At 45.6% G+C, this 26,057-nt stretch overlaps 1 protein-coding gene across 7 annotated transcripts; it reads right to left on the reverse strand.

The window, feature by feature from the left end:
* Positions 1 to 25,502, reverse strand: LOC117139610 (protein trachealess). 7 transcript variants are annotated; one of them, XM_033302050.1, is made up of 12 exons: positions 25,162 to 25,502; positions 17,423 to 17,455; positions 17,211 to 17,258; positions 7,138 to 7,373; positions 4,916 to 4,983; positions 4,386 to 4,677; positions 4,069 to 4,190; positions 3,668 to 3,754; positions 2,874 to 3,067; positions 2,704 to 2,810; positions 2,444 to 2,591; positions 1 to 2,382 (listed from the first exon to the last, which is right to left on the reverse strand). In XM_033302050.1, exons 1-12 carry the CDS (start codon positions 25,434 to 25,436, stop codon positions 1,023 to 1,025), a joined length of 2,970 nt encoding a protein of 989 aa, XP_033157941.1. In that variant the 5' UTR covers positions 25,437 to 25,502; the 3' UTR covers positions 1 to 1,022. The 7 variants fall into 7 exon arrangements, with proteins under 7 accessions (XP_033157941.1, XP_033157940.1, XP_033157942.1 ...); XM_033302049.1 differs by having other exon boundaries at positions 4,368 to 4,677; XM_033302051.1 differs by lacking the exon at positions 3,668 to 3,754 and having other exon boundaries at positions 4,368 to 4,677; positions 25,162 to 25,498.
* Positions 25,503 to 26,057: the final 555 nt, after the last annotated feature.

Raw genomic sequence — 26,057 nt, forward strand, 5'->3', positions numbered from 1 at the left:
AATGGGAGAAACTTTCTTTGCGTTTATACAAAATTTAATTACACTTTTTAGCTTTTCTTGCCTTGGCATTTTTTTTTTGTATTTTTAACTAGATTTTATTAGAAGGTTTCATTAAATATACAATTGGGAGGAAACGGAAATAGACAAACGTTAGCTGAACTCTTAGAGGTAATAATCGAGTCGATTTCCCGGGAATCGAATCGTAATCAATATCCTAGAGCGAGTGTCGTTTAAAGGTAATCCTAAGCCTAAAGGAGGAAGCATTTGATATGTTGTAAAAATGTTTAAATATATATTAATGTGTACATATCATATTGAGCTTATCTTATGTATGCGTGTTTATGTGTTGGTAAAATTACAATTGATTTAAATAATTAATAACAATTGGTTGGGCGGGGGTTTAGATTAAGCCGTGTTTCCGTGTTTTGTTCCTTTTTTTTCCTATTCCTTGGCACTCTATGCAAGTCTTACTTTATCATTAACTTTAATTAAGATTAGCCTTACAATTTGTTAGTTTTCGTTTTAATTCATTGCGTCTTGAGTATTTTTCCTATAATTTCATTGGGTCTCAGAGTGTGTTTCATAATTTACATACTTAAGAATTATTTAACAACATTGAATGTTTTCTTTAACGCTTTAGTTTGGCCTAAGTCTAGTCTAACTTTTACGGATTGCTGACAGGGAATGTTCATTATAGGATCTGGAGGAGGAAATTAGGTTTCGCCTAAATGCTTTTAGGAAAACCGATATTAACGTTATCAAAGAATTCATCAAAAGATTCCATTAAAATCTTTTTGTGGTTTTCGAAACATCCTTCAGTCCCCTAAGACATGGCCCCTCTATCCAGGATTACCCTTTCTGGCGCTGAAAAACATCCTGGCCACCTTGCCCAGCGCACCCACAAAGTCCCATCGTTCGCCCGCCTGGTTTGCACTGGATCCCGCTGATCCGTCTTGATGATGGTGGTGGTGGTGGTACTGGTCCTGACAGGATGGCGGGACCTGCCCCTGGTCGTCTACCACCTAGGAGGGCGTGGAGTACCAGCCGCTGGCCGGGCTGCCCTTGTGGTAAAGGTGGAAGCTCGAATGCGGAGCGAAGTACTGCGGCTGGTCGAGATTACTGTAGGTAACTCCACCCTCGGTGGTTGTGCTGCCCGAAGGATGCATTGTGGCTGTATAGGATGCCTGGGGCTTCAGAGGCAGCGTGGCGGGCACCACATCTCCGGTTGAAGTGGCGTACTGTCCTCGGAGTGGATCGGGGGCATAGTCGTATCCTCCGTTGGAGGCCAGGACTGGAGCCGCCTTACCTGGCTGATTCGAGTCGCGGGGAGACACTGAACTGGGCGGGGTCATGGCGTTGTGATAGTCAATGGAGCTGTGGTAGCCGCCGTAGGTTGACACCAGGTTGGTGAAGGCATCAGCGGAGGTCTTCTGGCCGCCAGGATGTCCACCGGAAGCGGCGGAGTGCAGCTGCAGGTATTGGTTCTCGTAGGACGACTCACTGCCCGGCGGAGTGGGCAGCGGACCTGTTTGCTGATCGCCGTAGAAAACTCCAGGGCCGACTCCAGTTGGTGTCTGCCTAGCCGTCGCCCGGATCACACTCTCCCGATTGGCGTATAACTGCCGGAGAAGGGCGGTAGCTGGCATGGGCGCCGGGGGCTGTTGGTAGGGAGTGCCTATCCATTGAATGGTGCTGCTTTTCTCGTTGGGATCCAGCTGCTGTTGTTGTTGCTGCTGCTTGAGCAGAGAGTCGGCACTGAAGTCCGTATTGGGCGGGGCCACCGATACCACCGCCGCTGGCGAGGGCAGATGCTTGGACATGGCCTGCTCCAGATCCTTGACCGCGGAGTCGGCCGCGGACGAGGGCTGCTCATCCACAATCGAGGGTAAGCGGCTGCGTGGCTGCTGATCGCGTTGCTCCATTGTCGGTAGTTTGGGCAGAGGCTGCTCGGAGATTGCCTGCTCTTGACCCTGGTCCTCCGCGTGCTGCGACGCCTTGGTTTTTCGCTTTCGCTTAGTGGACTGCACTGGTGGAGTGGCTGCCGGCACTGGAGTGGCCACTGTGGTGGGCAGTACTCCCGAATCGATCTCCACACCCAGCGGAGTGGGGCTATCCTTGATCATGGTGAGGCTGTTCAGGGAACTTCCATGCGAGGCGGCTGCGCTGCGACCCCTGCCGCGGTGGGAATGGCTCTCGGAATCGGTTTTCGGTGAGTTGAGCTTCATGTCTCCGGCACTCAGGTGCGAGTTGCCTTCGCCACTGGCATCTCCTCCTGGCGACCCGCTGCTTTTGTCGTTGCCCAGTCCCTCCTCGTGCTTAATGCTATCCGGACTGGGTTCCAGTTGGCAGCAATCCAGTATCATGTTCTCGTTCTCCCGGTTGCTGATGGTTAAAGAGGTTTTTAGTGGATTTTACTTTTGTAATTGCTTGCCCTACAACCCACCTGATCACATAGTTCACGCAGATGATGTTCTGCTCATCGGCGTTCTTTGTGCTGCAGACGACGGTGGCACAGGTCTGGAGCCACGTGTAGCCTCCACTCTTGTTCATCAGTCGGTAGTATCCGGTCAGCACCTGACCCTTCTCGATCACTAAAGATGAGATGAGAAGAATTGTCATTCGTTTTTCAGGGTCAGATTTTAACATATATACTTTTCTGATAGGGATATATATGTACACGTATGTGATGTCTTGAATACTTACGGTCTGAGTGGCTCTTCCGCAGGCGGTTGGCATCCTCGGCGTGACACAGTGAGTACAAGCTCTTGTTAACCAGGTCCTCCGGGGAGTAGTCCAGCAGATCGGATACCCTAGGTTGGAAAATTGTCCCATTAGCTTTGAACCGATAAGTGGGTTAGTGCAGAGTAGCTTACCTTGGTTCGCAGTGGGCTACTCGCAGGTCAAAGTTCACCCTGGTGACGAACATGTCACACTCAAGCCGGATCTCGTGCACCGATGGCGGAGGCAGCGCGATGGCCAGGGCAACCATTCCGAGGAGTGGAGGTTGCGATTTGCGACTGTGGGAAAATGTGTACTGGGGACGCAGCTTGCACAACAGCAAAACCACCTGCAAAGGTTCCAAGTGAAGCCAGGACCTGGTTAGTGGAGGATGCTATTTTTGGAGCAAGTGCTCCATTCAAGTGCTTAAAAACTGTGTATTCGATGTGGTTGGAAGGAAACTAGGAACTGGATTCCAGAGATAATATTGCTTGAGAGGGACTCCTAAATATAAAATAGTATATATTTATCTAAATTGGTTTTCGTCTTCTTTAAAAGTTTGGTTTGTAAGTCTTCTGCTTAAATGCCTCACTCTTAGTATAAACTTATTGATAATAAACAGATATTGCGTGTAATATTATGATATTTATGATAGACAAAACTGAAGAATGTTGTACAGCATGTGATGAATACTCCGATGGTGAAACGATCGATTGATTGATTCATTGGTTGATGATTGAAGCAGCTCCGCACTATTTATTCGATACTGATCAATCTAAAATCAGTCAGTGGCTTTGCCTTGTTTTTTCTCTTTAGCAAACACAAAAATTATGGCCGAAATAGTAAGAAGAACTTAAAAAGCGAATTCCTCAGTAAAGAATTTTGAGTAGGTTTTTGATTTTGCCTTGCATTTTAGCATACAAACGTACTGATTTCAATTGATACGTACCGAATAGTTTGAGCCCGGATTCTTAACGTTTTTAGCATTGTTACTAGCATTGTTACCGTTGTTGCAATTGCTCGTTGCATCGCTGGCCTGTAGATAAGCAGTGGATGGGATGGTAATACGTAATACAAAATGCGGTATTGCAGGTTACACAACACAACCGAAAACTTTTTCTGTGGGTTAGTCTTACTGTTACTCGGAAGTCTTACATTAGAAATAACTCCTAGGGCCAACGAAAAAATTAATTAAAACCAAAAACAAAACACAATTCATAATCCCAAAACTATTCGGTTAGAAATGTGACTACAAGAGCGAACACAAATAAAAAGAGCACACAACTTAAGAAAAATCAAAGGAAGGATAGTTTCTCTCAAGGATAGGAGGAACAAAGAGCGGACACTCACCCGATAGCCTGAGGATTTGAAGTGACAGCCGCGCTTAGTCAGCGTGGACTTCATACGGACACAGAAGCTTCGATCGTATCCCTTGTAGCCGCTGGTCGAAGCTTGGGTCATGGAGGCCGCAACTGTAGGAGTAAAAAGGTTTTCGGATTAAATTGTGTATTCACTTGTGAGGATTTCTTCATCAGCAGACCCTATCATCTCTTGGCATGTCATTGAAATCGTTGCATCCATTCGGATCCCACCCCGCACCAGGGATTCATTCCCCCACCTGGTCCTTCGACAACTCGGACTTGACTCACCGTCGGGATTGTTCGTACCGTGTGTGCCGCTTCCATCGTCGGAGGCTCCGGAAGTGGGGGAGGCCATACCACCTCCCGCTCCGCCGCCTCCTCCGCCGCTGCTCGAGCTTCCACCGCCACCGCCACCGCCGCTTGTTAGGCTCAGGCCCAGCTGCTCGGCGATCTCCGAGTGATCCGCCTGGTGGATGTAGTCGAAGATGCTGCTGCCCGTCATCTCCACCTGTGACAGGCCCAAATAGATGGACACCGTCTCGGAAATATACAGAAAGCGTCCGTCTGCCGCCACAGCTAGGGCGAAACCATCCAGCGACTGCAGAAAATGAATTCATAGGGGAAATATTTTATTTAACGGGTATTAAGTGAAAGGAGATTAGTTTATAATGAAACAAAACCAAAATGTGGCGCTTAGTTTTTTCCTATACCAGCTCTTTATATCGAAAAGCCATGTTTTTTTTGGTGTAAATTTAATCATATGCACAAGATGGCTGCGGGCTATCGCGCTCCCCTTCGTCGGGCCTACTGCCGTCTCTTTCGCTACCATATCTCACCTGTAATATGTGGGTGCCCTGATGTTGCTCGAACAAATCGACAGCGGGGCTGCGACGAATGGCGGCACCTGCGGAGAAAGAGTAGGGAAAACGGAGTGTCAGTGGTTAGAAAGTATGCAAATGCGCTTCTTAGGATATAACACTTATTATTTGAGAATGGTTTATATTAAATAATAATAGATAGTAATATAATGACATGGAGGACCGCATGTGTTTCGGGACCCCCTGCGTTATGGTTGACCCAACTCATAAACGATGCACCCCTGCCCCACAGAAAAGACAAGAACAACAACCGCAGGGCGTCATAAATATGGGTTCGGCCATTCAATATTTTCTCAGCTGAGTCCCTGCAAAGCTTATTTATTTAATTCAATTATAGAATTTTACGATTATGGACGACCCACCGACCGGCCAAGTCATAATTCGCACAAGTGCAAATCGCCCTTTATTCCTGCCCCTCAAATCCCCAGCGATTTCGAGTACTGGACGCGCTAAGTTGGCAAACAGTTTCCGCTTCCGCTCGGACATGGCCATATGTGGCTGAAGGCGTGCCTTAATGACCTTCGAGCACCACCCGCCCGAGAAGCAAGAACTGCGCCCGCCGAAAATATTCCCTCTGCCATTTTTTGCGGCTGTGGGTCAAATTGAAGTGCTTTTTATTGCCCCGCAGCTTGTTGCTCCTCATACTCCCAGCACATAGTATACAGCTCCTTCCCCGGTTTCTCTACTACTTTCTGGGTTTAGTTTCGCATAATAATCCAATTGAATGGATGAAGGCGTTACGGCCACTCCACAGCCATCCATACATAACGCCCCATTGATTTTGGATTATTTTTTAGTGCCTTGACTACCTTTTTCGCTTCTCGATGGCCCTCGCCTTTTGGCTCTGCTTTTCCCACTCCGCCCCTTTGCCAGTTGTCTGGGCACACAGAAAGAATTCAATTCAGCCAAATGATATGATGGTTTAATTGATGTCATTCAATAGGGATATACCAATTTAAAATGGCCTTAGGCACTATTACATATTCTAATTCACCAGTGTTACATATTTGCAACATAAAACTAGAATTTTGAATGCTTTGAAATATTCAAAACCCATACAATTTTCTGTGAGTGCACTCGACCGTTGCCAGTTGGCAGCTTTTGAATACTGTCTGAACTGAGACCTGGCAAAGAAGTCGTGGGCTGTCGTCGTGGAATGCCTTTTTCACTTGACGTGACAATGCATTGTCAACGTCGCCGGAGCATGACGTGGCTCACTGAGGAATGGCTCGGTGGATAGGTATGGATGGATACAACAAGGTAGATATAGTGGCTTGGAACTGCGGACAATAACTCTGCTGCTCAGAAGTTGAGAAATTTCCCCTCGAGTGCTAGTACTGCTATCAATGTTAAGCTTTAATGCGAGGCTAAGTGTCGACGGACTCGGAAATTTAAGTGAATATATTTAGTAAATAGAGATGAGTTGCACACTTAGATGTTGGAATTTGTAAAAGATATTCGGCCGTAGCTTAAAATGGTTAATATTGATTCATTACTTCGGTCACTTTCAATATCTATGTGTGACCAATCGCAGAGAAATTTCCGCTTGATCATTTGCATTTGACGCAAGACATCCGCCATATTGTCGGCCATTTGCGATCGTTATTGGCCAGAAAGAGATGGAGGAAGCGGTAATTAAAACCGAAAGCAGGAAACTCATTTGCCCACATTTCGTGAGGAGCGGGCAGCATTGTTTGCCTTCAGTGAAATCAAAACTGTTCGTTTTTTGCCGGGTTGGTTGTCTATGACAGAAAATATGCTCGTAGGCACCTACAGAAAATTCAGCTTGGTAAGAGCTTGGCCCGAAATAAAGCGAATGTATTCGTTGACTTTGTCGTTTTGGGCTTTTGCCGGATTTGCATAAAATATCGTTATTAGGCGCAGTTTATTTTTATTTGCTGCGCATGCGCGACCATTTTGGTCTCCATTCCGTGGGCAAAGGCAAGGGGTAACCGGCGTGTGTCACTGTGACAGTTTGTGGAATTTCAGAAGGCCCCATTGAAGTGATTGATTGGCTTTCAATGGCATCGATATGGAAATGACTGTTCTTGAAATTATGTTGAATCATTGACTGAGGTATGGAGAATAAAGTCCCCTAAGAACAGTCTTATTGGTGCTTAGCTCAAATCTCGGGACTTTATTTGGCGATTATTTCATAGATTTAATATTGTGTTACTTACTTTTTAGCTTACTGCTGCTAGAGGCTTCCCGAGTCCATGGCGGATCGCCGTGTCCGGAGAAATCCCTCAGCTTCAGGTAGCTGATGGTCAGTCTTATGATCGAGGCCTTGTCCAGCTGGCTGGTGATGGCTGCCGGCAGAGGGAGCATCTTGGCCAGCTCGTAGAACTCGTAGTTCTCCTTTCCGCGCCGCGATCTTGCCGCGTCCCTCGACTTCTCCTTGCGCAGCTCCAGGATGCTGCAAAGTCAACGAAAAAGATGCACCCGTGAGATATTTACTCAATAGTAAAGGAAAAGGCAAATCAATCAGTAAACATAAGTAGACACTGACGAACGACTAGAGGATCAGTCCACAAGACGACTCTGCACACCTTTCGCACCTGTCAGCACCGCGTCTTCGGCCATTTGTTTGGCCAACCCATGGCTTTGTGATGGAATGGTGTCAGGCCAAACTAATTGCCCGACATTTGTCAGCCATCCAGCGGGTGGAGGTTTGGGTTCAGGTTGGGACTTCGAATAGGACAATAGTTTGCCAGACAGTTTGTAGCTGGATAAATGGCAGCCCATTTGTTGCAAGATTTCCCAAAGCCCCATCGTTTACGAGTTTTCCCAGAGAGTCTTCGAGGCATTCTTGATATTTTCATTATTATTTCCCCGCACATCTTCGAATCTCTGTGAAAACGCCGCCAGCGTACGATCCCATCTCAGTTTTCTTACTTCCCCTAAATGCAACTTTTCATTCACTAAACTTGCAGCGGAATCTCTATAAAGACTGCCGCCGTTTGTCGTTCGGGGCTGGTGGATATGGATCTGCGCAACCTTCTGCGGTTCCGCTATCTGCAGGCGGCCATCTCTCTGAGCATCTTCGTCAGAAAACTTGGCTACAGGCCTTCATAATTTAAGTTTGTTGACAACTGCTTTGTTGTTGCTCTTAATGTTGGCAGTGCTGTTTTGACCTGCAGTGAAATCATTGTGCGCTACACAGCTTGAGCAGAGCATACCACCTTCCTAAGGGCACTTTATAAATTAACAGTCACAACTTTTTACATTGTATAACACTGATTGTGGAATGGAAATAAATTGTTGAATTGTTTCGGTGAACAGTTTTCAGATGTAGAAGATAATTCATTTGCAGTTTTTCTTGAATTGCGATTACATAATGACGGCCGAAGGACTTTCCCGCTGAGTCCTGACCATATCTCAAGGAAATTCTCACAAAGGGCCACGGGACTGATAAAGCAATAACGGTACTCAGGGGCATTTATACCTTCACAAAGGCCCCGGGCCACACTTCTTATCCTTTATCCTTCTGTTCTGTTCTGTTGTTCGAAGCCCAGGATAAAGAAAGGTTGACAAGGAAACTGGATGACTTTCCCCGCCCTTTCTGACCGCAGTAAGCCGCTTACACTCTCCGTATCCCGTAATTCCCGCATTAAGCCGCTAATCGAATTGCATCTGGGGACTCTATAAAAATATTGGCACAACAAGCTCAATCAAGTGAAGGAATTTGCTCTAAAGGATTGTTGCGCAGATTGAGAGAAAGAAAAGAATCTGGAAAAAAAGAAAGCATGTCCAGCAAAGGTACATTTTTTGAGGCAGTAATACTTAAGGAACGAAGTTGAAAACTCATCCTTGGCGAGACTGCAATTGGCTCGATTTGCCAATTTTTGCTAATGACAGGCGATTTTTTCGCATGTTAGACAGTGGCGAATTTCGCGCGAAATTAAATCCAGACCGCACATCATTTGTCAAGGCAACACCTCCGGATCCCGACTGCACATCATCACCCCTCAGTAGTGGCTCATTTGAATGGCATTTCGATATTGACGAGGCCAAGATTAATGTTTTTTCTGTCCCAAAATTGAATTTTCATCCGCTCTGGGAGGCGAAAACTGTTTCGGGTTCAGTTTCTCGTAGTATGGGTTTTTTGAACCAGACGATTTTATTAGGAAAACATTAACGGCATGTACCGCAGGTACTGACATCTCACTAAACGTAATTTCAACACAACTAATTAAAATCGTTGTTGTTGATGTGCGCTGTCCGTTTTTCTTGGATGCTTACGCTTAAACAAAAAGCAAGTGGCTGAGGGGAAAACTGGCTTGGCCCGTGGCAAACTGACAGTCTGGGTTTCTTTTTAATTATCAAAATATTTTTATGGCCAAGACGACGACGCTTTCGGCTGAGATACGAATCTCCAAGTCGGTGCCGAAGACGGGACTCCGAGATTCAGATTCGGGCTTAAACCCAAGCCGACGTTTGCTTGTCTTTTGAGAGCCAGAAGCCGCGCGCGGCTCAAATAAAGCTACAAAAACGAAGCTTCAAGCCTGTGATGAGCGCATTAAAATAAATTTAAGAGCCCTCAAAATGTTTGCAGTTGAGGCAAGGTTTTCAGTTTGGGCTAGCACAGATTTGCGAGTGACCTACGATAAACTTAGTTAATATTCTCTTGTGTTTTCTGAAATCCAAATCCTGCGTTGAAACAATGCTTGCTACCAATTTTGAGTAAATGGAAATTATTTTTTTTAATGTAAACTTGTATGAGTTTGTTTGAAGAAAAATGTGGAGGATAGTTTCAATGTTCTATTTGTTAATGTGTAACCTTAAAACTTGGGAAAGCGATTCCGATCCTATATCATCGTTTATTCCTCTCTAGAATCACTAATGAAAACCTAATGAAAACATCATTTTTGAATTGAGATACATTTATTGTGTCAGTTCCTATCGACATACCGAATATTGTTTATTAACGAGAACTAAAGGAACTCAACTCAACAACAACTTTGTTAATTGCCAGTATATAAACATCCCTAATTGTGAAACTAAAAAATAATTATTATGTGCAGAATTGCGGGTGTTCCTTTCTTGTTTTTACTTCAAAACTTGAGTTTCTTCGCCAGTTCATGGACTACTAACCCGGGCTCGAGGGGCTGTTGCTGGACGTGCATTCCGGCACCTGGCGGTTGCTGGTGTCCGGTCATTTTGTTGTAGGGCGGCATGGCGCAGAGGTCCTGCGTGGGCACCATCCAGCTGTGGGTGAAGGGCACCGCGGGCATGCCCAGGGATCCCATGGTGGCCATGTGGCTTCCGGGATGTCCGGGCGTGGGCTGTCTCTGGTATCCGGCGTAGTCCATGGCCACGGCTGCCTGGTACGGCAACATAGCGATGCTCGATGCTTTTTTCTTATTGGAAGCCTGATGATCTCAGGAAGTTTTCAACTACTTTCTGGCACTCTATCACTTGTTATTGCACTTGACTTGGGGCACGGATTCGAGGGGGCGTGGCATTCGATTTGAAGGCCGCATCCTTTTGTTTTCCGCGTCACACAAACGTAATCACACACGCACGTGTGGTACGTGTCCTTAGATATCCTGCAATCCGGCCAGCGATGTACGGGTCACGCACTACGGATCGGGATCGGCAAACTAGCCGTCAATCGATTGGCATTCAAATGAGGCGCGTTCGCGTCCAGTTAATTTATCTCCGGCACTTGGCACGTCTCCGGGTTACTGGTTACGGGTAACGGGCTACGGCTACGGGCTACGTTCGTCGCCCTGCGTTCTGCGGAATGAGACCTGCCAATTACGGACACGCACTGCCTTCGCTTCGAAAGGGGGGTGAGCGAAATAGATGGCCCTACGGATATACGGACACACTTGCACGGCCGGGCTGCGTACGTGAAACTGCAGCTGATGACGCTGACAACGGAATACGGAATACGATGTACGGAGTACGCCTACGGAGTATTGTGAGCACGAGTACGGAGTACGGTGCACGGAGTACGGTATGCGGTACGTCCGTCGCTGACGACGAGTACGTGCAGAATAATCCAGAGTCACGTTCACGTCACCGAACAAAACCAAAGCAGGGCAAAAAGGCAGAGAGAGAAGCCCAACAACAATCAGTCGGTGGCAGAGCGCGCGCAAGAGCGAGAGAGGGATGGCCCGCGAGCGAGAGGGCACACCCGAAATTTGGGGGTGACTCTGTAAGCAAAAAGCGAAGCAACGGCGCCAAGTGCCAGCAGGCATTAGGGTAACTCAAAAACAAGGATAACAGTTTTTTACACTTTTTGGTGCACATTTTATTGAAACGTACTAAGACATTTTACTATTTATTGTTTTAAGAAATTTAAAGGTACTAAATATGATTTCGCTAATGACTATATAAACGAGCTCAATTAAGGAGCACTTTAATTTTGTCGTCCTCACAAGGCAATCGTAATTAGTTTATACATTTTTAGATCTCTTAAATAAAAAAAGTTGTGTATTTAGCTTTCTAAAAACGGTGGGGAGCTCAACAATGATATTGAGCCACCTTACTGCTCCAGGGTATGTTTGTGTGCGGGTGCCTTTGTAGCTGTGTGGGTGAGCAGCACCTGACCGCCGGCAGAGTCATGTGCGAGCAGCGCCAGTAGCATTTTAAGCAGCCTCACGCTCTCTGCACACACACACTCCTTCCGCGCACATACACAAGCACACACACAGGGGGCGGGTGTGTGTGCGTGCAAATGGGCGGGACGTGACGCGGCGTCGAATCGGAATCGACATAGTGCGCATACCAAATGAGCCGCATCCGTGACGGTAGAGCGAGCGGGACAGCAAGAGCGGCCAGAGAGAGATGGCTGGATGTACGTGCCTGTTGGCAAACGGGTTTGCCCTAACGCCATCTCGCTCACACACACGCACGTAGCCCAACGCGCTGCGTTTATATACTTCACAATGTAGGGAGAGTGGGAGAGAGAGAGAGAGAGAGTGCTTTTGTTTGGCGCTGCAGCACGCGCAGCAATTAGTTTACTTCTTTACACATTTGGGAATTCGTGGGCCTCTCGCTCGCACTCACCCGCTGCGTGGGTGTTGTTGCTAGCTCGCCTTTTTATGTGTGTTTGTGTATGTGACCGAAATGCCAATGGTAAGCTGAGAAGCTAAAGCCTATGGATGGAGGGATATATCCTGCGGAATGAACGCGAACCCTTGAACTATGGGGCCCCAGAATATAGTGTTTTATAGGGGCGTGGCGGGGGCGCACAGGTAGTCCGGGGAGGGGGGTGATTTGTTATTCCGAGCTCGCACAGACAGAAGCTGTCTCTTTTATGTGCCTATTTGTACAATACTCCCCCACCACGCTCACACTATGCCCTATAAGGAGTCCGTGGAAGAAGGTAACATCCTCTTAATTTCCAAGGAAGGAAGGTTCAATCGTCAAGGTGGGGGTCACCATTTGGTTGCTTACTTTGAAAACAAATAGAAAGGATGGTTCTAGTGTATAATATTTAATTTGTATCATAGTGAATTGTGACTTTTTAATCAGGCACAAATCACGGTAGTTCCAAATTAAATCTTGTTCCTTTTGTCGTAATTCTAAAGATGTTTCGCCTTCCGTTGTTCTTGCCATAATTTCAAACATTTTTCCAATATGCAAGCTGTCATCAGCGTAAGAATGTTACCAGTTATCGGTTGCTCGATTCGCTGGCAGTTTCATCACAAGTATCCAAAAACCATAGCAAAGTCGTTTTCTTGGCCTTAACCACAGGCAATTTTGATGCCCCCATCGAGACCATAGAGCCCCCACCCCCGGGAGTAGTATAAACATTACGTAAGCGTAACGTAACTGGAACATGTGTAGAAACCGAAACGTGATCGATTTCTGGGGAGAGAGTGAGTGAGATGGCGAGGAGACAAGTTGGCGTAGCGAATTCTCACACAATTACGGCGGCGGCAATTGTGAATTTTAAAAAGGAAACGTGCCAAGTGTTTGGGTCAGGCGCCAGGGGGTTAGGGGTGTCCAGGTTCAGGTCCAGGCCGGGAGAAGAAGAAGAGGTGGCCGAGAGTAGACAATGAATGAGGAACTCGAATTCAGCGCTCGCCATAAAAATCGAACGTGGAAAGCGTTCGCGCTTCCGGAATGAATGGCAGGATGTGGGGCATCAGGGGGTTAAGGGGCCAACGGGCCTGTGGTCATGTCCACGTCCACATCCACATTCACGTTCACGTCCAGACACCGGGCAGACATCGTGGCCATCATCATCTTCGTGGTCATCATCATCGTGGGGCATTGAAATTATCCGGGGGCAAGTGGAAGAAGCCTCCTTTTGTAGGTCGGAAATCGGCAGTGCGTGCACACTGAACAAAAAATGAGAGCGTAAATCATTGATTTTAGAACATATCTTCGCGGACTAGAACCATGAAGGAAATATAGTTCATGTCCAAAAGGGTACATGCTCAATTCAACATTATCTGTAGGCTATCAGAAGACGATTCTTTGTGCAACTTAGCGTTACTAACTTAATGATTTTAGTGGTTATTACATTTCTTATTCGTCCTATCCTAGTCCAAAAGCCTTAAACCTTTTGATCTGAATTCTCAGAGCGTGCTCAATAAGTTCGATATTTTCCGTGTGCGTGGATTGTGTGTGGATGGTGAGTGGACGGCGTGTGGCATCAGTCGCCCGAGGACAATGGCCACGGACGTGCAACGATGCGTGTGGTGGCGCCTCAACCCCTCAACCCCTTAGCACCGTGCCCCAATCCCCTATAGCCACCCCCTCGCCATTTTGAGGTGCGTGTGCGTGTTGCGGGCGTCGATGGAACATGGACATGAATTTTCATTTCGGTTTCGGTTTCAGTTGCGTTTTCTGCTTTGGTTTTTCGAAAACACTTGTATTCCAGTCAGGAGCCAAAACTCGCTTTTATGAATGAAAGAGTGCGATGGCCAGCGGGGGCAGAACTAAGGCTCAAGTGTCTGGCGCACGTCTGGCCTGCTCTCGCACACATCACGTCCCAGGAACTCTACAGTAACAACCTACATCTAATACTTTTAATAGGCTGAGCTTAAAATATCACGATTTAAGTTCCTGGGAGAAAGAGTTTAACCTGTTCTTAAAACCCAAAACTAGGGGATTATAATTGTTGCTTACATAAAGCTAGAAAACAAAACAAAACAGATATCAAAATCACCTCGTAAATAGAAGGTATGTAAATTAATGTTATATTAAAAACGTACATTTCAAGCAGAAATTGTGTTAAAAGTAAAAATACGGGTTCTCGGTCAGCGCAAAAGAGACGGAAAGAATAGCTGGCGAGTTTTTGCATCCATCACGTTTACTCGGACACACGAGGCGTCCATTTCAAATAGGAACGTGATGGCCAAACGCAATCCACATCCAAAGAAACACAATAATGCAAAAATAACAAACACAAAAGCGAGAACCAGAAAACCATTAACGGCGCCTGGAAAACAATCGATGAGCAAGTGATCGAGGCGATAAGATAAGCGAGAAATGAGTGAGAAAGGAGCCAGAGAGGAAGCAATAAACTAACCGCGATCGCTGATCTGTCACCATTTCTCCTTCAGTAGGCTGGGCAAGCCCCCGTAAAAGTGACGCGAGGTGATAAAATAGCTGGACGAAATGATTTCCAGAAGAATAATTTATACACCCGGAGGAAATTGGTGAGAGTTTACAGCACGTTATACTATCTTTTAGTATTTGATAGGCAGGCATGTAATTCCGTTAAGGATTTCACTTAATATTAATAGGTACCATAGGTATCAATAGGTAACATATATTTAAAATATTTTAATTATCAACGAACACATTACCACCCAATTTTTATCAGTGTTTTTAGTCACTGATGCTGCAATCCGCCCAAAAAATAGTAGCCGGAGAAATGCATTATCTTGTTGTCAGATCTGAGGAGATTTTTTTGTGCCCTAACTGTTTCTCGATTGTGTAACACAACAGAGAGCGAAACAACGAAAGCAGTGACAAAAGGAAGAAAAACAATAAGCGGAGTTTATAACTCAAAACCACAGGAGAGACCAACAATTAAGCAATAAAACATCAGTACGAGAGGCGGAGAGCGAGGGTGAGGGTCGAAGTCCATGAAATCGGAGTAGTGCAGTTCGGGAGCGTGATTCTTATCGCAATTGTGCGTGCTTCCGATGAAATGTTCTCCGAGATCTCGAAGCCCCTCTTTTCAAATGGAGCTGGGGCCATAACTTTTTTTTTGTGTGTGTGTTTTGTGTGGATGCCATTTCTTACTTTCTTTTTTACTTGTGAAGTTCTGTCGCTGTGCCTAAAATTGCCTTACATCGGATTTATATACATATGTACATATGTAGATAATGGTACGTTATTTTCAATAGCTCTTAAAAGTTAATTCAATGTTTTAGCTTCTCCATTGATTGATCAATGTAAAAGTAGCTCAAAAGCCGATAAAATAGTAATCTGAAAAACAGTACTCCCCCTTGTCATCCGTATAATTCCGGCTTTATAGCTTGTCGTTCAATTTTCTGGTACTTATATAAATATTTCGCATGTTTGCGAAGGAGAGAGAAGCCGCGGCGACACAAAATGATCAGTTGTGCTCGGAATTAATAATTAATATTCTTGCACCTTACTAAACTCGGTCGGGATGTGGAGAAATAACCAATGCCATTTACTATATCAGATCGAAAAAAAGTTTAATACCAAAAGAAACTACAGTTGGCAGTGCATGACCGTGAAAGAGCGAAAAACTTAACAAAAAAGAAGGTATCGAATGAGCATTACCTATAGTGCATACATACAATAATGTTGAACAAAATATAATATTGTCGATTTATAAGACTGGATTATACAGAAGAATTACTTTACCAATAGATGGCTTTATGATAATCCGATATTTCACTTTTCTTGTGTCTTTTCAGTACTACCTCACTGGATTGAGTTTTGACTATATATAAATTTGAATCGGCGATGATGAAAAACAATTGGTGAGTGGTTTTCTTTTTTAACCTCGACTAAGTTAATTGGCTTGAAGACCCTTGTGACGCTTGGCCCAATACGCCCTTAATACCCTCTGAAGATGAGTCCTCCAATCCCCGGTTTTCTGCTCGCGAGCTGGAAGCGTGTTCGGGAGCCAAAGTGCATTCTTCGCGTGGCTCGAGGTTGGTTGAGACCAGGGGAGGGGGCTGGAAGACTGACTGGAAGACGGACCTGAAGCGAGAGGAATTCGCTACGGGCTTTTCATGTGCTTCACTTTGGTTTTGTGCCTTGTGTTTTTGTCAGTTTGTCATTTGCGTTGTTCAATTAATTGCAGAAATCAATTTGAGCAATGCAACTTTACCTCATTGCTGCATTGTTGTGGCCGAGTGTTGTTATCGTTGTGCTTTCCAGTTGATCGATTCATTGGAAACGGATTGGGGAACGAATTGGGACTCGGCCACTGCTGGGTAACTGCTAATTGCTACAAGGCTCGATCCCAGAGTGCAGAGTCCTCAGACCCGGGTCTGAGAACTAGAAACTTGTCTAGAACTCCTCCGATCACTTCTCCAAGCTTCCCTGTTCTTCCAGGGGCTTTCTGCCTCAGATCTTCCGGCAGTCCAAGAAAAAGAGTGTGACAACGCGCGACAGCCCCGAGATAAATCCAATTAGTCCGATATTTGTACTTTTTATGTGAGAATTCCCATTAAAAATGTAAAATGTCATAACAAAACGAGAACAAGACAACAAGTCAGCGCGGAGCAGACAGCGCACATCAAGTGGAATCTCGTCTGTATCAAGCCGAACTATCTGTACACTAGATTAGGCCAGGGGAACTATGTTGAGAATAGTTGTGTCTTGTGGAGATCAGGGATGTTTAGGATCAGTCATTTCGCTGATTCCCAATTTCGATTTCTAGCTATTGTTAACCAACTTTTTTAGTACGAATGGGTTAATGATGATGTGATTTTCTCATTTGAACCAATCTAACGCTCTATCAGTGATAACCGGCCGGCATTAGATACCCTGAAAGCTGCCAACGGTTTCTGCTGTAAGCCGCAGATACCAGGTATCTCATAGATGCGCCTTTGACGTCTGTCGCGCCGACTTCTTAACATCGGGAGATGTGTAGTAGGCCCAGATGGAGAACCTCGGGACGCAGACGGCGGCGAAAAAGACGACTTCGCTGGCATTCCGGCATTCAATAATTTTATGCTAACAAATGCGATGCGCAGTCGCCGCCAAGTGGCGCTGAGGATGGTCAGGGGCTGGGATCTCCAGATCTGGGACCGCGGATCGGGGAAACTGAATCGTTTACGGTAACATTAACACTTACCGCGCATTCACCGAGGACTGGGCCTCTCCGATCTCCTCCATGGACTTTCTGCAAGAAGAAGGGGCCGAAGAAAAGAAAGCAAAAAGCACATTTAAGTCGGGCTGTTGAATTCGATTAGCGTGAAGCTGTTACGGCGGGAAAAAGCTGTGGCATTTTCTAAATAAATTAAATTAGCCGATAAATGTCTCGGCTCACTTGTTGGCTGCGCTCACCTGTCGCCCCAGCACAGTGCGTCCTCGCGGTATCTGCAATGGAGATGGGATCGTAGAATTAGCGGGGATCTCAGAGGAACAAATGCCGCTTTGGGCTCTACAAGGTTAACAGGAAGTGCAGTGAATAATATTTACCCTGAACTACCTTCAATGGCTGGTTAATTGGGTCTGCCAGATTGATTTTAGGGATTGTTAAACACAGACATCCTAATACTAGCAATCACATTGAATCTCTAGCATTAGCGAGTATCTAACAAAAGGCAGCACCACAAGGTCAACAGGAAGTGGATTGGCAAAATCGGAGCATAAGGAACCAGCAATCTGGCCAAATTATACAAGAACTGGACATTATATGCTGGCTTCCACTTTATAATCAAGTGCAAGCACCGATCTAAAATTTATTGATTTGTCCCTCGACTCTCTCCCCACTTCGTTCTCCACCTCGAGCCTCCTGCGCTCGTAAATCATTGCCCCCAAAAAGTATACCCTATTCCACCATCCGTCCGTCCCCTCGGCTCCTTCCCCAAAATTTGCTGACCCTTCGATCGGTGGTTTTTCGGCGGCCTGTTGGGCCGCTCCATCGATCGATCGAAACCGTTCAGGCTGAGCGCCGGCCAGGGGAGCGAAATGATTTCGAGTCGCAGTCATGGCAATTATCAAAATTGTAATTTGCTTCGCGGATTTTCTCCCGGCTTCCTTTAATTTCGCTTTGATTGAGTTCATCAGTTGCGGGTCAAGCTTTTATGGGAGGAGTCGTGGAAGGAAGTGATAGTTCCAGCCGGCGATGAATGACAGTGGAGAGAGGGCTTAAAGTCTAGCTATTATACCTTTACTTTTGCTAACAAACTTAGAGCAAACCACCAGCTTTGTGATTCAGGACTTTGGTTTCATCACTTTCACCGAAATTTATTATTATTTATCCCTTCTTTAAAAATAATTTAGAAGATGTAGAGAACCTCCTCAACATCATCCCTAATCTATTAGCGGCTTCCACTCGGTTGTCCACAGCTCTTGTCAAAATTTTACTGGGATCCTTTGCTGCGACTCCCACTGCCCACCAATCCACTGAGACACGTGTTCACCCCCAACGATCGCTGGGGAATGCCAAGGAATTCTCCGCGGAGCGCGGAAGGGGCCATCTGAGGGGGTTCGTCTCCGGCGAACATCTCCTGCGGCTGCTATTTTTAAGTGTTGGCATAAAAGGCTCCTCCAGCAATGAGATGTCAACATTGCTGCGCAATGAAAAAAGAGCAGAATAAAGCTCGATAATAACAGATAATTGTGTTGAACATAGGCCAACTATTTGGCCGGACTCCGGTTCTGGACGCCCCCCTCTCCTGGCCGAGATCCCCGGCTGAGGGCCACAAATCAAAGCCTCATCAGCGGAGATATAAAGTTCAAGTGATCGAATCGATCTCTCAGGTGAAATTACTTAAAAAAATATCCCTCAAATCGACCATTAAGTTTAAAAGTGGATTTTGTAAGGATTACATATAAGTTTAGGTTTTGACAACTAACACTTCACAAAAAATTGCATATAATCTAAATTGGATTGGACCCCCAAGTTAAGTTTTATTTTCGATTGTTTTTTTTCTGAGTGTTGTTTCTCTTTATTGTTGGTTTGCTTTTCTGGGGACTTTGTCCGTCCTGGCATCCATCCATCGATCGATCGGCCGGCCAGCTAGCCTGCCAACCATCGATTCCAGTGAGTGTCTCCCGGTTATCCAGGAGCAGCGAGCAGCGAGGAGCGGACGGGTAGCGGGCAAGATCGGCCCAATACATCGTTGTCGTCGTCACTTTGATTGCGTTTCGTGCCCAATTAGTCTCAGAGCACTTGAGTGCGTAAAAACTTGTACCGCACCATAAATAAATTGGCATGAGGAAGACAGGAGCCAGCAGCCAGCAAGAGTCGGAGTCTCGACAGTGTTTTCCACTCCGTCTTCCCCCTGCACGGGCTCACGGGCTCAAGTTCAGACGTCGTTGTCGCCAGGACTGTCAATATAAGGAGGTCTAGGGTTTTATTCTTCTGGGCCCTTTTGCCTTTTTCCCTGCTGCCGAACTGGGCAGTGGAAATTACATAAGGGCTGGCCAAACCGACTATTAAGAGGTTGTTCCCGGCCAGCCCAGTCCATCCCTCACCCCTTTTGGCCATAATTACGGAACATATTTCATAATAATAAGGTGTGTAATCTGCACATTTAACTAGCCTACGAAGCCCTCCAATTACAGTCGCCCCACGATTGGGGTGCGATGTTTGTACATACTTAAAAAGCGATTCCTTAGGATGTCGTCGCGAACTGATTGCAGATCTACGCAGAATTCCATTGGTGATAATATGGAATAATTTATTGTGCTCTAACGCATACAGTTGCTAATTTACATCGTTTCCACTGAAAATATATCTATATTTTTCATAGTTCCTACCGACTTATAATCATACCCTCGTGGTCACCTGAGACGCCCAACTCCATGGAGCGGATTTTCCCACCGTCACCACCGAATTGCCTCCGATAGCTTCCTGCTGTTCGATTGGCGAATTTCATCACGATCGTTACAAAACCCGATCCACTGTAGACTCAGCTCCTGTATGCTCCGCTCTAAAGCGGCGACAGATCGTATTTACTTTTTGAATGATGCTGTCAAAGGCCCCAAAGCGATTTGTGGTTGGACACTGATCGGACACGCGATCCCCTCGTCCACCCCTCGGTGGCCTATCTATCATTATTGATTGTGCCCAAAAGAGACGACGCTGTAATGGAGGAGTGTGGGCCTGGGCCTGGGCCTGGACGCAGCCACGGCGATTGGATTGGGGTCTCCTCCGTGTTCCGATTTGCGGTAGTCATGGACAATTATTTATATTAAAAGCGAAGTGCTCAGTGTGCTGTGCGCCCGAGGAATGTCTACAAAACTATTGAGTTAAAATCAATTCTCTTGACAACGAATCGTAGATGGACGAGTCTTATTAATCTTAAAATTAGGGGCATATATAATTTAAAAAAATAATAATTTAAATGCCCTTATTGCTCTATAAGCTTGAGTTATTGTTACTCACAATTGATAATACATGGATTCAGAAATGTATTCTGAAATTATCCCCATGACTTGTGGGGCGTTTATTTCTGCTTAAGTATATTTTTAAAAATTTGAGGGCTTATTCTTTTTTTCTGACCCAACTTTGTTGCTTCTTCTCCAACGAACATTTTGTTTCGTTTTTTTCTGCTGTTTCTCCACTTGGCCTTAATATGAAATTTTCGCTCTAAATTCCGCTGATCAATGATTGCCTTTTGCCGATCCCTCGGCTCCAGCCTCCTTCCGACTCCTTTTGAAGTCCCAGACTGACGAACTGACGAACTGCTGTTCAACTGATCGAGTTCGACTCCTTCCTCTGCTGATCATCATCATCATCATCAGCCAGATCGAAGACAGCAACGATCCCAGCTTGTCTTCTTACCGACCTTGCTGTAGTTATTGTTGTCGGCAGGGATTCCAACAATTTCGAAAACTTCTCATACATATTTATAAGTTTGGCAAAGTTTTTGTTTTTGCGAAAAAAGAAGCGTAAAGCTCAGCCTACAACTTTTTTAAGGATACTCTTATTCGCGAAGATGTTTTGAAATGTTGTGTTTGGTGGGTGTGTTAATAATATTGGTAGTAATATTTTAAAATATGAATAGACAGTAGCTTATAAATTGTTATGTACATGTGATAAGTAGTCTGCATGTTAAGGTACAAATTTTGTTTTTAGGGTACTTCTTTATTCGATCTGTTTCTAAATTGGTTCTCTTAACTTGATTTTCGTTGATGGTTATTGAAGAACTTTCGGGTTGGTCCCTTGGAAACCTTATCTCGACTATTTGATCGCCTGGAAACAGGGAATTTAAAGAAGGCGATACCCGATACGATACCCTGTACTTCAGGTACAATCAACCCCGACTATCTTCGTATCGGGTACTACTATCTACACATGGTCTTTATATAGTCGCTGGTCTAATGTGCAAGCCATCGATTTATGAATCGCAGACTAATCATCGAGCTAATCCAGCGTTTGATATTCCACTCAGGGATTTGTACTTTTGCACTCTGGGTGTGCAGGCTGCTGAAAGTCGGAGGAGGGGGCATAACTTATTGGGGAATCGGGGGGTGGCCCTTACTCACACACGAGTGTGTGCCGTTTAATGATTGTTATTGTAACACGGCATGAATTTCAATTAATTTTTCGCGCTACCAGAAGAGGAACCACAGCGACTTGTCTTGGCGTTGATGAAATTGTTGGCTCACTTTGAGTTTCGCCGGCAGCAAGGACATCCCTCTCGACTAAGTGTGAGTGTGTGTGTGAGCGTAATAGCTTTATGCCTGCCGGCTGTGTGAACATCAAGCTCATCAACTCACCAAGGAAAAACCATCTACACCAGATAATACTTGAGTGCACTGAGGGAAAGTTATGGCCCCGAAATTGTAATTTGAAATGAAATGGAGACAATGTCACTACAAAAAGACTTCTGCATATCGATCTTCAAAATGAAGGGTTCTCGTTTGAGGTTTGTTTATCGACTCTGGCGCTTAACTCGCTTAAGACTCGAAAAATCATTTCTCCCAGTACATTGACTGCATCTTTGGCCACTTGAGAGCCGGAGGCGATGTTGTAATTTGCCTCAACCTGCAACTTGATGCTGCCGTTGCATCTTCCGCGGTGCGAGTGGGTGGAGTGTTGGGAGAAATTGAAGGGGATCGACTGGTGAGGAGCAGAACCCACCGGCTGAAAGTCAATTTCGGTTCGAACAGTTCGTCCTGCTCAAGTGTTGCGCCTCATTTGCATAATTTAATTGAATGCGACGTTGGACAGCCGGAGAGGACCGAGGATGACGCCTGGGAACCTCCAAACCACTGAGCCATCGAACAAGTGTAGCCCGTAATGCATTTTGGGTGGGGCCTGGGCAACACCTTTGCGGATCCCTGGATTTTCATCTCCTTATTGGAGGGATCGGCTTCTGATGGAAACTACTGATTGAACTGGAATCTGCGGCCTTTCTTTGTAGCCAGATGCTTTGATAAGGACGCGTTCTGATTGGAATATTAGGGAAAGTATTGTGTTGGTCTTAACGTTCTGATAAAAATGGCTTAAAGTTTCTTGGAGTACCTCCTGAATTTAAACCAAAGTTTTACTAGCAATATAACAATACTATAATAATACTTATATCCCCAATTTTCTTCGTTTGTTTCCCAATCCCTTTGCCGAGGTTGCCACTTGGATCTCCCGCTTTTAATGCCTGTTCGCCGTTTCTCTTATGCTCATTCCCATCATCAAGTTTATATGTCTGTCCCGCCATATCCCCGCCAAATCCCCGGACGGAGCCAACATAATCGCAATCATAATCTGCTGCATTTTATTTCATTTTCTCGCGCTGAGCTTTGTTGCTTTTTTGTTGCCTGGCTCTTTGTTCGGTTTCATTTTGCTCTTTATGCTTTACAGCAATTTCTTAATGGCCGTCTTGCAGTGCTACTAACCCTGGTACCCCCATCCCGGAACCCCCTAAATCCCCTCCCTGGGAGCTATCTGGGTATCCGAGTCCACCAATCACGTTCGAAATATAAATTGTTGAAATGATGGTTTTTCACTGCACATTTTGCGGTGTTACCGTTGTCTGGGATGGGGTCTTAGCTATACGGAGGGGCTATCGAGGGGCGATGGCTGAAAGGGGGGACTTGGCCTCGAAAACCGCAAAGAGCTCGAATCCTCTTTGCTGACCATGGAAAATTGTGTGTGGAGATCGCTTTGTGCAATGAAAATGCGGTTCGTGCTCCTAGCCCGTATTGGGGTTTTTCAGCCCCCTTTGCCGCCCGTGATGGCGCCCAATCCCCCTGGAAATTCCCCTTCCAATAGCCAAAGCAACAAAGTTGTCGGCTGTAATGAAAAACAAACGTCCCAGCAATTTTCCAGTTAGGTCAAAACTCTTTTTGTCTCACTCGTTTTTAGTTATCGTGGCCCCTCCCCCGTGGCCATCCATTTTTCCCAGTGTAATGTAACTTTAACGAATTGAGGCATAAGCAAAAATAAAAAAGTGAAAAATAAAATGAAAATAATGGGAAAAAGACCAAAATGAAATTGAGGCAGAGTCATCAGAGGCAGCCCATCGCTGGTTGGCGAGGGGAAACAATCACAGTTTAGATTTCAGCAGGGAACCCTTTTCCCTCCGCGCTGGTTGTGCTTTTAATATTACTTCGCGGCCCTCTCTTCGCGTCTTCGTCAATATTCGCCAAGGTAATAACTCAGGTGATTATAGTAATTATGCGTTCTGACGCGATCCAGCCACGGATAACGCTATTCCGATATAATTGAAAAATGCTGATAGACGCTGATTGTGTGAGCCGAGAAGTTGGAGTGGCGGAGTCGGGAGTTCAGAGTCGGAGTTAAAGTTGCAGTCCCCCAGTTGAAGCTTAAGTCCGGAACAGGGAGGCCTATGTGTGCCTTAGAGATGTGCGTGAGCAGCTTACCGATAGGCAAGGAAGTGAGTCACGAGACTCACGACCCCGGGCGCAGCTATAAGATTGATAAGAATGACGAACTTCCTCCTGTACTACTTTTAATATAAATTATTTCGGATTTCTATAATGTCTCCATATCCTTCTAACTTTGCATATTTTTTAAATGTTTCGCTACGGATTAACAAATCGAAGGTCGCCCCTGTGGCCCATCTTGCCCATCTCTAGCCATCCCAAGTCCCAAAACCCCAGACACTGGTAGTCAAAGCTGCTGTGCCTGCATCTGGAACTCCTCGAGTCTCAATCCTCAATCTTAACTACAACCTCGACTCTTTCGGCGGGGCCACCAATCAGAGTTCATGAATTACATCGCCATTGCAATATTGTTGTGGGAATGTCTAAAAGAGGTCTCGGCTTAAGACAGAGCCCGGATTGCCACCTCTGCTTCATGGCTATTGCGGCGAAATGTTCTTTGATGCCGATTTCATTTTTCGATATTGAAAATAACCATGCATTACGGAGGAGGCTTATGGGACCCAGAGTACTGGGAGTGGGAAAAGTGAAAGATGGAGGGAGCTGCCCAACTTATCTCGTGACAATCGCCCGACTTCGTGAGGCGTTCATCGCTCGCTTTTCGGTGGCCTGGTCAGTGAGTGTCGAAAGTGTTATTGTCACGTAAATTCAATTAGTTTAATTATGAGTTTCATCGATGTTGGCACCTCTGTAGTGCTCTGCCTGCACTTCATGACTGAAAAAATTTAATTTTTCGGACATTTAATTTTTTTTGGCGAAAGCTACTTTTGGGCGGGACATACTTCGTGGTGGATATGAGGTGACAAGGTGTCAGACATGCTGGGGTCAAAAATGGACATTTCAGCATGTTTACGATTTAAAAACAACTTAGGATTGTTCAACATGTTTCTTATACGAATAAAAACTGATTAGGGTGTACATTTTCAGTTCCTTTAAGTGAACATTTTTTACTCAAAACCCCAGTTATGAGCGAGTTATTGCCTAACATCCACCCCAAATAGGATGAATTTAAGTGGAATAATTTTCCACTGGTAGTGGGCAGTTCCATCAATTGTCTCAGCATCTCCGCACCTCAGCCCATTGGATATCAGGTGGACACTTTTCCGCCATTGGCAACGCCCCCAAAATTTGCATGCAAACTCCAGCGAAAGAGAAACCAATAGAGTGTGCGAATGAAAGGGATATATTGGTGCAGCGTGAAGTGGTTCTGGTTTCGTTTAATTTACCTGTAGTAGGGGAATCCCTGCGGCACATGCAGATCCATCGGCATCCCTCCGGCGGTTCCCAGGTGCGGATGGTGGTGCGGATGCGAGTGCGGATGTGGGTGTGGATGCGAGTGCGAGTGGTGGTGGTGATGCGAGTGTATAGGATGGTGCATTGAGTGGTTCTGGACATGCGCCGCAGCAGCCGCAGCAGCGAACCCGGCATCGGAGGCCATCGAGTGGTGGCCCAGAACGGCGGCCCATGGCGAAGACACGAACCCACTGCCGTGGTGCTCCATTCCTGGTGGTTCCTCTCTATCTATATATATATCTGACTATATGCAGGCTTATTAGGGTGAGTCCGCTTTTCATAGACCCGGGAATCGTAGGTGAGGAAAGAAAGCTTTGCAATAATATATCTTTAGGATGGCAATGATAGCAATTAACATGTCTGCCAACCTGACCAATAAGGTATCGTTCTAAAAATGTAATATAATAATTGAAACTCAATTCTGAACTGTTAATACTTTTGGAATTTATAGCTTATTTTGTACCGAATTTAAATTTTAAACAAATTAATTAAATTAAGTAATGCCGATAGAATTCTTTCCGCCCCTGCGATTGATCTCACGGAACTCGACCCACCCTAATGCGAGACTATTTATTTTCGGCGATAGCTTTTCAGCTATTTATCTTTGATTTGATGTGGTCACACGCACTCTCACAGAGACACAAGCACTTGCGGATTATATAGACATATTTGCACATTCCGTTTGGGCCAAGATGGCGGCCATTATTTACCGTTAACGCGCATGGCCGTTTTAGGGGGGAGTTTTCGGGAGGTGGCTCGGCTCGGCTCAGCTCAGCTCAGCCCCTTAAATTCATCCCTGTCCCTACCAAAAAGAACCGACGGCAGCCAA

This window comes from Drosophila mauritiana, chromosome 3L, assembly GCF_004382145.1.
Source record: "Drosophila mauritiana strain mau12 chromosome 3L, ASM438214v1, whole genome shotgun sequence".
NCBI classification, from domain to species: domain Eukaryota; kingdom Metazoa; phylum Arthropoda; class Insecta; order Diptera; family Drosophilidae; genus Drosophila; species Drosophila mauritiana.

Excerpts from the sequence above, each read along its gene's own strand:
- LOC117139610 (XM_033302049.1), bottom strand. The coding sequence starts at position 25,436 with ATGGAGCACCACGGCAGTGGGTTCGTGTCTTCGCCATGGGCCGCCGTT. Across the intron at positions 4,984-7,137 it reads TAGCAGCAGTAAGCTAAAAA|GTGCCGCCATTCGTCGCAGC; the intron begins GTAAGTAACACA and ends CTTTCTCCGCAG. Across the intron at positions 3,755-4,068 it reads TCAAATCCTCAGGCTATCGG|GCCAGCGATGCAACGAGCAA; the intron begins GTGAGTGTCCGC and ends GCTTATCTACAG.